At 48.8% G+C, this 12,050-nt stretch overlaps 1 protein-coding gene across 1 annotated transcript in view; it reads left to right on the top strand.

The window, feature by feature from the left end:
- MPP1 (membrane palmitoylated protein 1) overlaps window positions 1-11,009 on the top strand; it is a 32,834-nt gene extending 21,825 nt beyond the window's left edge. Inside the window, exons 5-12 of the mRNA XM_027533049.1 lie at window positions 748-816; window positions 2,421-2,617; window positions 4,910-5,016; window positions 5,777-5,857; window positions 6,639-6,719; window positions 7,815-8,017; window positions 8,274-8,348; window positions 10,354-11,009. Coding sequence (XP_027388850.1) covers window positions 748-816; window positions 2,421-2,617; window positions 4,910-5,016; window positions 5,777-5,857; window positions 6,639-6,719; window positions 7,815-8,017; window positions 8,274-8,348; window positions 10,354-10,530 — 990 coding nt within the window. The 3' untranslated portion in view covers window positions 10,531-11,009. The remainder of the gene's footprint in view (window positions 1-747; window positions 817-2,420; window positions 2,618-4,909; window positions 5,017-5,776; window positions 5,858-6,638; window positions 6,720-7,814; window positions 8,018-8,273; window positions 8,349-10,353) is intronic.
- Window positions 11,010-12,050: the final 1,041 nt, after the last annotated feature.

Genomic DNA, 12,050 nt, shown 5'->3' with positions numbered 1-12,050 from the left:
CTGAGTTGTGTCCAACTCTTTGTGAGCCCCTGGACTGTAGCCCACCCGGCTCCTCCATCCATGGAATTTTCTAGGCAAGAGTACTGGAATGGGTGGCCATTGCCTTCTCCAGGGGATCTTCCCGACCCAGGGATTGAACTTGTGTCTCCTACATTACGGGCAGGCGCTTTATTGTCTGAGCCACCAGGGAAGTGCAGGTTGTAGAAGAAAAAACAAAAACTGGTGACAGTGGACACGCCCACTAATGGGGATGGTGGCTGAGGCCACCATCACACAAGGGATGTAACTGAGCCATCAGAGAGAGTGAAGTCTTCATATATTGACCTGGAAGCAAGTCATTGAGTCATGCTTATAGTATAATCCAATTTTGTTAAAAACAACAAAAATGCATAAATATGAATATGTGTATAAATATCTGTACATGTTTGTATTGTATAGAAAAGTGTGGACATATGTGTTCATTGTAGGGGTTCATTTTAAGTACGTCTGGGGATCTTTTGGGGTTACCGGTGAAGAGGAGGGACAATCATTAGCCTTTGGTTCATGCTGTTATGCTGGTTTATGGGGCACATGACATTTCTGTCTCTAAGAAAATGTTCTGGTACAACATTTCAAAGTGCAATGATGGCTACCGAGAAAAAAAAATGAAACCTCATGGGCCTTTGGGAGGGGAAAATGACTTCATGAGACCTCCAGTCAGCCAAGTTCATTTTACTTAACAGTTATTTCATGTTTCTTTTTTAATAGAAAGAAACCAAAGGAATGATCTCATTGAAAGTAATTCCCAACCAGCAAAATCGGCTTCCAGCACTGCAAGTAGGTGGCAGCATTTTCTCTGTTGCGATGATGGCAGGATTCAGACCCACGATGCTCTCAGAATTTGACTGAATGATGTGATTCTAATCAGTGGATCTGCCTAGTACTCTCTGAGCCAAATTAACACATGTTGCAGACTGGCAGGCCTTTGCTGCATATCCTGCACGTGAGAGCAAAGGCCCATCTCCTGATTCTGCAACCCCCCTTCACACACAGCACATCATGGCTTAGGAGGGAAATCGCTTGTGCAGGGCCCTGGCAGATGAACTTTGACAAAAATCACTCTGAAGTTTCCGTTCCAGGTTACTTAATGTGTGATGGTATAATTTTCTTGTCAAGTAAACTTTTTAAGATTGAAGTTTTGGTATATATGAACGCATAGACAACAAAGTACACAAATCATAAGTATAAAACCAGATGAATTTTCACAAACTTAACACACCCATGTGACCAGCACCCTGAGAGTCCCCATCCCCATTTCCAGTCCGCCAACCCTGACTTCTGACTCCAGAGATGAGTTTTGCCCCTTTTGGGAATTTGTGTAAATTGACTCACACAGTATAAATCCTTTAGTGTCTCGTTTTGTTCACTGGGTGTGAAGTCTGTGCTGTAGCAACTGATGATTCCTTCCTTTTTTTGTTTGTTTGTTTGAATTATTTTTATTTTTTTAAATTTTAATTGGAGGCTAATTATTTTACAATATTGTGGTGATTTTTGCCATACATTCACATGAATCAGCCATGGGTGTACATGTGATTCCTTCTTATTCACTTCTCATATGAACATGCTCTTGAGGGCCTTTTGCAATTCCAGATTTTTGGTTCTTACAAAAAACAAAAAACAGTGCTGCCATGAACCTCATTGTATCTGAGTTTCAGTGCATTTCTGACGAGTTGTGGAGCATGTTCAACTGTGGTGATGTTGCCCAATTGTTTTCCAAGGTAGCTATACCATTTTCCATTCCCAGCTTCCAGTCCCAGCTCCACTGCATCCTCGCTGAGAGAGTTCTCTGGCATTTTCCCCCTTCCTTTTGGCCATTGTGTTGGTGGTGTTACAATTTTCTCTCTGCTGGGAAGTGGCGTCTTCTCTCGTTTTTTAGTCGGCCTGAATTTCATGAATCTTCAGAGAACCAGTGTTGCCTCTCTTGATCCTTTCAACTCTATTTTTCTGTTTCATTGCTTTCTGCTCCTTCCTGCTTTTTTTATTTCTTTGGGTTGGATTTACACCCCTGATCTTCCTCTCCGAGATAGCTGGTATTAAGTTCTGACCTAATAGCTTCTTCCAGTCTTTTTTTGCTTCCGTGTATAAAGAAATACTAAATTTCAAGCATAGTAGGTTTTGTTTTTATTTGATAATCAAACACATTTTATTTGCTTGATTTGTTTTGATTTGCTTTGATTTGAAATGATCTTCTCATTTTATGTGATATCAGCAGCAAGACTTGGGGCACGTTCATAAAAGTAGCTGCTTTGTACTCCAGGATGGACAGCTGAGTCCCAGTAACCACACAGTATCTTTGCCTCCCTGCTGTCTATGCAGTGCAGACCCTGCTTATTTACAGCCAAACTTTCCACTAATGCAGCGTCTCTCACCTGCTTTTTCAGATGTTCATGCGCGCACAGTTTGACTATGATCCCAGAAAGGACAACCTAATCCCTTGCAAGGAGGCTGGACTGAAGTTCATCACGGGGGACGTCATCCAGATCATCAACAAGGATGACAGCAACTGGTGGCAGGGCCGGGTGGAAGGCTCATCCCAGGAGTCAGCGGGCCTGATCCCCTCCCCTGAGCTGCAGGAATGGTGAGCCACTGATGGACGAGGACCCACGCCCACCACAGAGAACTGCCCAGCTTCCACAATCTGTCATGCTGTGTATCCTTTCTGTTGCTCAATGGGGCCAACCTCTCAGTTTTCCTAGCACAATGGGTCGGGGGCAGGGGCGATGATGCCCTTATGAGCTTGACTGGCTGTTTTATGGCTAAAGGAGCCTGACTAGTTCTCCCTGCATCCACGGATCTCTGTGGCCACAAATGCTTTCCCTCAGCTTGCAAAGCAGGCCGTGGCACTGGGACTTAATCCCCCCTCCCCTAGCGCCCTTCAGAGCCATGATTTTCTGAGTCCTGCAGAAAAAGTCAAAGTGAAGTCGCTCAGTCGTGTCCTACTCTTTGCGACCCCATGGACTGTAGCCCACCAGGCTCCTCCATCCATGGGATTCTCCAGGCAAGAGGACTGGAGTGGGTGGCCATTGTCTTCTCCAGAGGATCTTTCTGACCCAGGGATCAAACCCGAGTCTCCCACATTATTGGCAGATTCTGAGCCCTGCTGAAAACAGTCAAATTTTAAGGATGTGTCCATTATGCACATTTGTGGTACATAGAAAAGGTTATCCCTGTCCCCAAGTTGGATTGCCATCCCTATCAAAACACCCGTACATTTTTCACCAATGTAGAGCAATCCTGAAACTTATTTGGAACCACACACACACAAAAAAAACCCTGAGTTGCCAGCGCAATCTTAAGAAAAAAGAACAAAGCTGGAGTTAGCACATTCCCTGACTTCAGAGTATACTACAAAGCTACAGTCGTCAAAAGAGCATAGCCCTACACCACTATATTTAAAATGGATAACCAACAAGGGCCTACTGTATAGCACATTGAACTCTGCTCAATGTCATGTGGCAGCTGGGTAGGAGGGGAGTTTGGGGGAGAATGGATACACATATACAGATGGCTGAGTCCCTTTGCTGTCCACCTGAAACTATCACAATATTGTTAATTGGCTATACCCCGATATAAAATAAAAAGTTTAAAAAATAGCATAGTAGTGGCACAAGAACAGACACACAGACCAATGGAATGGAACAGAGAGCCCAGAAATAAACACATGTACTTAACATCAATTAACCTATGACAGAGGAGGTAAGAATATGCAAAGGAGGAAAGACAGTGTCTTCAATAAGTGGTGCTAGGAAAACTGGACAACTACATTTACTTTACAAAATAAAATTAGAATATTTTTTCACACCATTTACAAAAAGAAAAGGGATTAAAGACCGAAGTGTTAGACTGCTGCTACTGCTGCTGCTAAGTCGCTTCAATCGTGTCCGACTCTGTGCGACCCCATAGATGGCAGCCCACCAGGCTCCGCCATCCCTGGGATTCTCCAGGCAAGAATACTGGAGTGGGTTGCCATTTCCTTCTCCAATGCATGACAGTGAAAAGTGAAAGTGAAGTCGCTTAGTCATGCCCGACCCTCAGCGACGCCATGGACTGCAGCCTACCAGGCTCCTCCGTCCATGGGATTTTCCAGGCAAGAGTACTGGAGTGGGGTGCCATTGCCCTCTCCAGTGTTAGACTAGAAAGTATAAAACCCCAGGAAACACTGGCTGCACCGTGTGGCTTGCAGGATCTTAGTTGCTCAACTGTGCGTTGAACCCACATTCTTGACAGTGAAAATGCAGACCTCTAAGCACTGCACTGCCAGGGGATTTGCTGTATTCCATTTAAAGTTATAAAATAATGGCTGTATGTCCCTATACTATATAATACATCCTTGTAGCTTATTTATTTTATGCATAGCAGTTTTTGTATTGATACCTCTTAATCCTCTACGCCTATATTGCCCCTCCCTCTTCTTTTTCCTCAGTGGTAACCACGAGTTTGTCCTCCGTATCTGTGAGTCTGTTCGTTTTGTCTTAATCATTCATTCGTTTTATATTTTAGATTTCACATACAAGTGATAACTTAGAGTTTTGTTTTTCTCTGTCTGAGTTTTCACTAAGCCTAATACTCTCCAGGCCCATCCATGTTATTGTAATTGGAAGAGTTTCATTCTTTTTATTAATGGCTGAGTAATATTCCTCTGTGTGTGTATGCTCACACGCATATATGCACATGTTACATCTTTATCCGTTCATCTGTTGGTGGACATGTAGGTTGTTTCCACGGCTTGGCTATTGTAAATAATGCCTTGAGAGAAAGGGCTAGAGGCAGATGGTTCTAGGGGTTTCGTGTAGAGGGACCACACAGGCAAATGACCCAGGGCTTTTGCACCAAGAAGCCACCGATGTCCTCTGTTGTCTCTTCCCTCCAGGCGAGTGGCGAGTGGGGCCCATTCTGCTCCAAGTGAGGCCCCTAGCTGCAGCCCCTTTGGGAAAAAGAAGAAGTACAAAGACAAGTACCTGGCGAAGCACAGCGCAAGTACGCTCCCCGACTCGCCGCTGTTCCTGGTCTCCTGTGACCACATCCCTCTACCCGGTTCCACACAGGGCATGTGGGAGGAAGGCTGCTCATCACGCTTTCCCTCCAAGGATCCACCCTGACCACCTTCCAGACCTTTCTCAATATATCAGCCGACATCAGTATGACCCAGTGCAGGGTTTGAGCCACCTCAGACAGCGGCCTATTTTCCTGAACTAACTCTGACTGTGTTCTTTACCTGCCGTGGGCACAAGCAGGTTGTAGATAAGAAAGGAAGAATCATCCATGACTGAGCTACTGTCTGTTAAATGCCTCCTTCCTACGGGGAGCATTTTCAAGAAAGACAGGAGCAAATCACAGGACCTGAAAGCACCTGCCAAGTCGGGAGTCTCCATGGAGCCACAGAGGGCAGTTGTGTGACATGGGAGGTGGCAGGATCAGAGTCAGGATGACACTCACGTCCCCTGAGACAAAGGCCAGTACAGGCGGTACTGGGGAGATGACAGTGGTGGGGCTGATAGCTGGGGCCAAAAGCTTACAGAAAATTTGAGTGCAAAGAACTGACTGACAGCCATGTTGAGTTTCAATGGCAGGGGGATTGGGAAAACCAAGACATAGACCCCAAGGAAGGGCACCCACCATCAAGGGTCAGTCCCACCCGCAGTTGTCCCTACCAGTGTGCGAGCCTGTCTGGCTGATCTCATCCTGCCCGGTTTGCCCAGCTCTGGGATGACCTTGGCTTGCTTTTCTTTGTCCCTAGTTTTTGACCAGTTGGATGTTGTTTCCTACGAGGAAGTGGTTCGGCTGCCCGCGTTCAAGAGGAAGACCCTGGTTCTCATCGGTATCTTCTTGTTGCTTTGCTACTGGACACAACATTTCTGTTTGTGTTCCCCTGCCTGCAGGATGTACCCTGTCTCCATTGCCTCCCTGCCTGGAGGATGTAACCTACCTCCATGCCTTCTCCCCACTCTGTTCCTCCAAAAAAAAGTAGGGGGCAGTGAGGAAGAAAAGGAAGCGAGAAATCGGGTGTCCTGGGCCTCCATATGGAGCAGATCTAAGAGTTTACTGAGTCCTTACCAGGACTCACCTTGGTTCACGTTGCTACAGAGGGTAAACCTGATACAGTTTTCAGCAACTAATTCTTTTAGATGGTTTATCTGTCTGGCCGGCAGTAGGGATGCTCTAGGCCTATGCTTGCATTCTCCAGAAAAGGATTCAGAGCTCTTTGAAATGGAGCAAATCCTCCCTGTCTCTAGAGGGAAAAGGTTAGTTGGTTAGAGGATCTGTTTAAACTTGCAGGAAAAGCCTGTTCCATTCATTTGGGGGGAGTCTAAGAAGGCAAATAGCCTTCAGAAAGAAACTGAAAATGCCCTGTGGTAGCCAGCTCCTATGTGCAAATTACAGCTGTGTTCTGAATTGTCATCAGGACACCAGGCCTTGAAACCCTTGATCCTCCTGACCCAAGCCCTTCAGAAGCCCATGCTCTTTGCTTTGACCTGTCACTGATCGTGGGCTCTGAGAGATGAAAACCCATGTGTTAGTCCTCTTTTTAGCCCTGTCTTTGTCTCTGGGGAAAGAAATGGAAGCATTGATCTGCATGCCTGTCTCCTCTGTCCACGCAGGAGCCAGTGGGGTGGGCCGCAGCCACATCAAGAGTGCCCTGCTCAGCCAGAACCCGGACAAGTTTGCATACCCTGCCCCGTGTGAGTAGCTCAAGGGCCTGAGGGCCATGGTTCCATAGTGGTCTGTCTTTTTGTGATTTTTTTTTTCCTTCTTGGCCATGCCACATAGCTGGGGATATCCCAATCTCCCTGGCTGGGACTGAACCCACGCTTTGGCAGCAAAGACATAGAGCCCTAACCACTAGACAGCCAGGGAAGTCCCTTCTTTGTGATTTTTTCCCCCAAACATTTGATGATCAAAAGAAAAGATCATTTGGAAAGATACAAATTTGTCCCCAGAATTGCTGCAACTAACAAAGTAGTTATGCTCTTGGTCAGCCTAAGAGACATAGTGACACTTCAATAACACATAGGGTCATTCAATAACTTAAAATGCAAACTGAGTTTGCAAGAGTGGGTGAAAAAGGTAAGGAGAAGTTGGGTCAAAGAAGGGAGACTTTCAGTGCGTTTCCAAGAAATCCAGACTATTTATTTATTTAAAAAATTTTTTCACAACACTGCATGGCACGTGGGATCTTAGTTCCCTGACTAGGGTTCAAACCTGTGCCCCAGCCTGCATTGGAGGGTGGAGTCTTAACCACTGGACTGCCTGTGAAGTCTCTGCAGATCTGCTCTGCAAAGATTTCCAGCTTCTGTGTCCCTGGGGTTGGTGTTGGAGAGAGAGGCAACTTTATGATGGCAAGAGGATGGTCGCTCACTCTGGAGCATTTAAACGTGTTCCCAGCCTGCTTCATTTTCTTGAGTCAGGCCCTGAGGGTCCTGAATAAGAAAGTGAAGTCGCTCAGTCGTATCCGACTCTTGGTGACCCCCATGGACTGTAGCCCACTCGGTTTCTCCAGCCATGGAATTTTCTAAGCAAGAGTACTGGAGTGGGTGGCCCTTGCCTTCTCCAGGGGATCTTCCGGACCCAGGGATCGAACCCAGGACTCCCATTTTGCAGGCAGACGCTTCACCGTCTGAACCACCAGGGAAGCCCTTAGAAGACTCCCTGAATCAGAAGCCCCTGCACTAAAGGCAGCTGGGGTGGTGGTGGCGACGCTAGGGTTCTGCGCCCTGGGAGCTGTGGAGGGGGGCCCCCGAGTGGCTCAGGGATTGATCGGGGTTCTTGGGGTGCAGATACGACACGGCCGGCCAGGAAGAGCGAAGAAGATGGCAAGGAATATCACTTCATCTCCACGGAGGAGATGACACGGAGCATCTCCGCCAACGAGTTCTTGGAGTTTGGCAGCTACCAGGGCAACATGTTCGGCACCAAGTTCGAGACTGTGCACCAGATTCACAAGCAGGACAAGGTTGCCATCCTGGACATCGAGCCTCAGGTGGGTTGGCGGGGAAGGCCGGAGCAGAGGAGAGCGTGGTGCTGAAGAGCACAGCTCAGGGGAACCTGCAGGATGTGCACCCCAGCTTCATGGGCTGTCACTGGGGTCACCAGGAGGAAGAGCTGGACCAGCCATGCCGGAGATAGTCCTGGCCTTGGTGAGGCCCTAAGATGCTGATTGCCAGGGGTCTGCTGTGACCACTGACTCTTTTTCCCCTCTCTTCTCTCTCCCTCCCTCCACTCCGTTTTTTTCCCAGACCCTGAAGATCGTTCGGACGGCAGAACTTTCACCTTTCATTGTGTTCATCGCACCCACTGACCAAGGCACTCAGGTGGGAATGTAGGGTCTGTGCAGGGGGGTGGGAGACCCGACAGATGTTGGCAGGGTGCTGGCAGAGCTCAGCGTCTTGGCTGCTGCTGTCTTCCTGCCCTTGAGGCCAAGAGGACAGAGCAGATGCGTCCAGTCTGTTCAGTTCAGTTGCTTAGTCGTGTCTGACTCTTGGCAACCCCATGGACCACAGCACGCCAAGCCTCCCTGTCCTTCACCAACTCCTGGAGTCTACCCAAACTCCTGTCCATCGAGTCGGTGATGCCATCTAACCATCTCATCCTCTGTTGTCCCCTTCTCCTCCTGCCTTCAGTCTTTCCCAGCATCAGGGTCTTTTCCAGTGAGTCAGCTCTTCGCATCAGGTGGCCAAAGTATTGGAGTTTCTGTTCAATGAGGAGTTGTTAACCCACTAGCCAGGCCATTGTTCCAGAAGCACGGAGATGGATGGTGGGCTTAAGAGGGGCAAATATGGGGGACAGGGACCCTGGACATATGTGGCCCTAGGCCCACAGGGGTCATGCTGTGGGGAGGGGTGACCGTGTAGAGAAGCCTCCTGGGTTCCTAGGGCCAACGAGCTCCAAACCCCACTGCAGACACTTTGCTTTTCACTGAACGCATCTGTGGAGACCTTCCTGGGCCTTTCTCAGGAGCTGTGGTCTCCTGTTGTGTGGATTCAGCAGAATTATTTAGTTCCCTAGGGATTCCCTACCGGCTCAAATGGTAAAGCGTCTGCCCGCAATGAGGGAGATCAGGGTTCGATCGCTGGGTCGGGAAGATCCCTTGGAGAAGGCAATGGCCACCCACTCCAGTACTCTTGCCTAGAAACTTTCATGGATGGAGGAGCCTGGTGGGCTACAGTCCATGGGGTCACAAAGAGTTGGATACGAGTGAGTGACTTCACTGTAGTTCCCTCACTGCCTTCTTGACGGCTGTTTAGGTTTAAAACTTTTAATAGCATCAATACAACAATCAATGATTCTGTGCATGTGCCTCCCATGTGCAAATCTGTCTGTGGGAGATTGCAGGCAGGGTCGTGTTGGGAATTTGGGATGTGGCAGGGGACTTGCCCCCGTGTTTCAGGAGCATGTCCTGCACTTTCATCTTTGGAGTCTGTTGAATGGGGAAGTGGAATCTCATTGAACTTGGGTGTTTGACTGGAAGCAGTAAAGCATCTTGTCTAGACTCCCGAGGGCCAGGTCTGTCCGTTTTTCTCTGAACTACCTGGTCAGCTCCTGAGCTTATTTTTGTTCGGTCACTGGCCTTATCAATTTCTGGGAACTCTGTGTGAGGGTCATTAGCCCTTAATAGTATCAGTTGCAACCCCCCCTCAATTTGGCCTTTTAGTGTTTATTGGGCTTCCCTGATGGCTCAGCTGGAAAAGAATCTGCCCGCAATGCAGGAAACCTGGGTTCGATTCCTGGGTTGGGAAGATCCCCTGGAGAAGGGAAAGGCTACCCACTCCAGTATTCTGGCCTGGAGAATTCCATGGACTGTATAGTCCATGGGGTTGCCAAGACTCGGACACAACTGAGTGACTTGCACTTTGCCTTTCACTTTCGTGTTTATTGCTACTGAGACATCTTCAGGGAGCACTTCTGCACACCCCAGCCAATTAACATTCTCAGGCAAGGGCTTCAGGGTTTTAGGCTTTTTTTTTTTTCAGTGAATGAAAGTCGCTCAGTCGTGTCCGACTCTTTGCAATCCCATGGACTGTAGCTCACCAGGCTCCTCCATCCACGGGATTTCCCAGGCAAGAATACTGGAGTGGGTTGTCATTTCCTTCTCGAGGGGACCTTCCTGATCCAGGGATTGAACCAGGGTCTCCTGCATTGCAGGCAGATTCTTTACCATCTAAGCCACCAGGGAAGCCCTTAGGCTTTTCAGCATGTGATTCAAAGTTGGGTGGTGGGCATGGCAATCAAGGCCTTCACTTGAACTGCCCTGGGCCTCCCAGGCAGAGCACACGCAGCCTGCTCCATCCATGGGCCTCTCCCTTCTCTCCTCCACAGACGGACACCCTGCAGCAGCTGCAGAAGGACTCAGAGGCCATCCGCAGCCAGTATGCACACTACTTTGACCTCTCGCTGGTCAATAACAGCGTTGAGGAAACGCTGAAGACATTGCAAGAAGCATTTGACCAGGCGTGCCGTTCCCCCCAGTGGGTGCCTGTTTCCTGGGTTTACTAAGCTTTGCAGCATAGGGGGGAGTGACCGGGGGCCCCTGTTCAGCCTTTGGAAGTCCACCCCGCCTTGCTCTTTTAAGACCACAGGCTCGCTAGCTTTGTATCAGCTTCTAGCTCTCTGCAACTCTCCTCCTCCTAAGGCCGGTGGGTGTCTTGTCTTGTTCACTTTTCTGAAGGGCTGGGCTGATTTCCCGACAGAGCAGGATTTCCAAAGTATCCCTGCGCACTGGGGGCCAGAAGCACTCAGCCAAGGCAGCTGCTAATCACAGCTGGTGCCCACAGGGAGGAAAAGCAATGGACCCCCTGACCCTCTGAAGCCTGCACCCCTTTTACCTTTGGTCACACTGGGCATTTCATGTGTCTTTGAAGAAAGCATTTGTCACTGCGACTTTCTACCCTGCCAAATCAAACAGCTGTGCAATAGGATGGGTCTGCTCTAGGGAAACCCTCAAAAGCAATAAAGGTATTGCTGTTAAAATGCCAGTGAGCTCGTGCCTTTTAACTCTCTGGTTCCCAGCCACGCCCCAAGCCCCTGGGATGTGGAGATACCTCTCCCGTGTTCTGAAGTCTCTCTCAAGCTTGCGACGACCTTAAGCCTAGAGGTCAGGCTCAACCAGATTTCTGGGTGCAGGTGGCGGTGTCTGTGTGCACATGAATACGCGTGTGTGGTGTACAAAGATGCGCTGGGAGCCAAAGTGTAAGTGGACTGACTCTACCTTCTGCTCCGGGGCAGGGGGAACGTGCTCTGAACTGTTTTGCTTCCACTTGCTTTGGACTTGATTTTGATACACCTACCAGATGTTTCCTTTTCCTCCTGAAAGCTACTCCCTTTTAGCTTTCTCTACCCATACCGACTGCCCGGGTAAAGGTGACATCCCCAGAATAAACTCCTCCATTGGCTCCCAGGAACCCAGGTGCAGCTCAAGACTTACATGAGGCTGGTGTCCATGTACAGGCACCTGAAAGTGTCTTACCCTGGATGGGAACCCACCATGGGAGCTTCTGGAGGCATTATGTCCAGGCATGCCTAGGGCAGGGGAAAGCCAGCCTTGGGATGGCATGTCCAGGTGGCTCTCAAGGGTCCCAGGCAGTGGAGGCCAACAGAAACCATCACTGGGAACATGGCCCTGACCCTCGCTGCATTCGCATGCCCCTCCCCACCACTCCACATACTGTTTTTGGTTCCAAATCACCTCCCTAGCCATCAGCACAAGCTTCAGCAGCTCTTGGCGTGGCTGAGCACAGATGTGTCTGCAGCTGCCTAAGTGACCCCTTGTCCCCCACATCCCGCCTGCCACAAACATGGAGAACCTTCTCCTCTCTGTGATTGTGGAGATCACCGAATTGGGGAAGATTCTTCAGTGATCTTGTGTCTTGAAGATGCCGGAGTATCTGATCCCACATCAGGCCCCAAGGGAAATGTTACCAGACACAGAAAAAGGTAACCACATATCCAGGAAAAGCACCACATTTCCACTAGGACATAAAGATCTCTACATTTTTAATTGCCATGTCTTTTTTTGT

This window comes from Bos indicus x Bos taurus, chromosome X (assembly GCF_003369695.1).
Source record: "Bos indicus x Bos taurus breed Angus x Brahman F1 hybrid chromosome X, Bos_hybrid_MaternalHap_v2.0, whole genome shotgun sequence".
Taxonomy (NCBI): Eukaryota; Metazoa; Chordata; class Mammalia; order Artiodactyla; family Bovidae; genus Bos; species Bos indicus x Bos taurus.
Note: the sequence above shows the minus strand (reverse complement) of the source record. Positions and strands in the feature narration are given on the sequence as shown.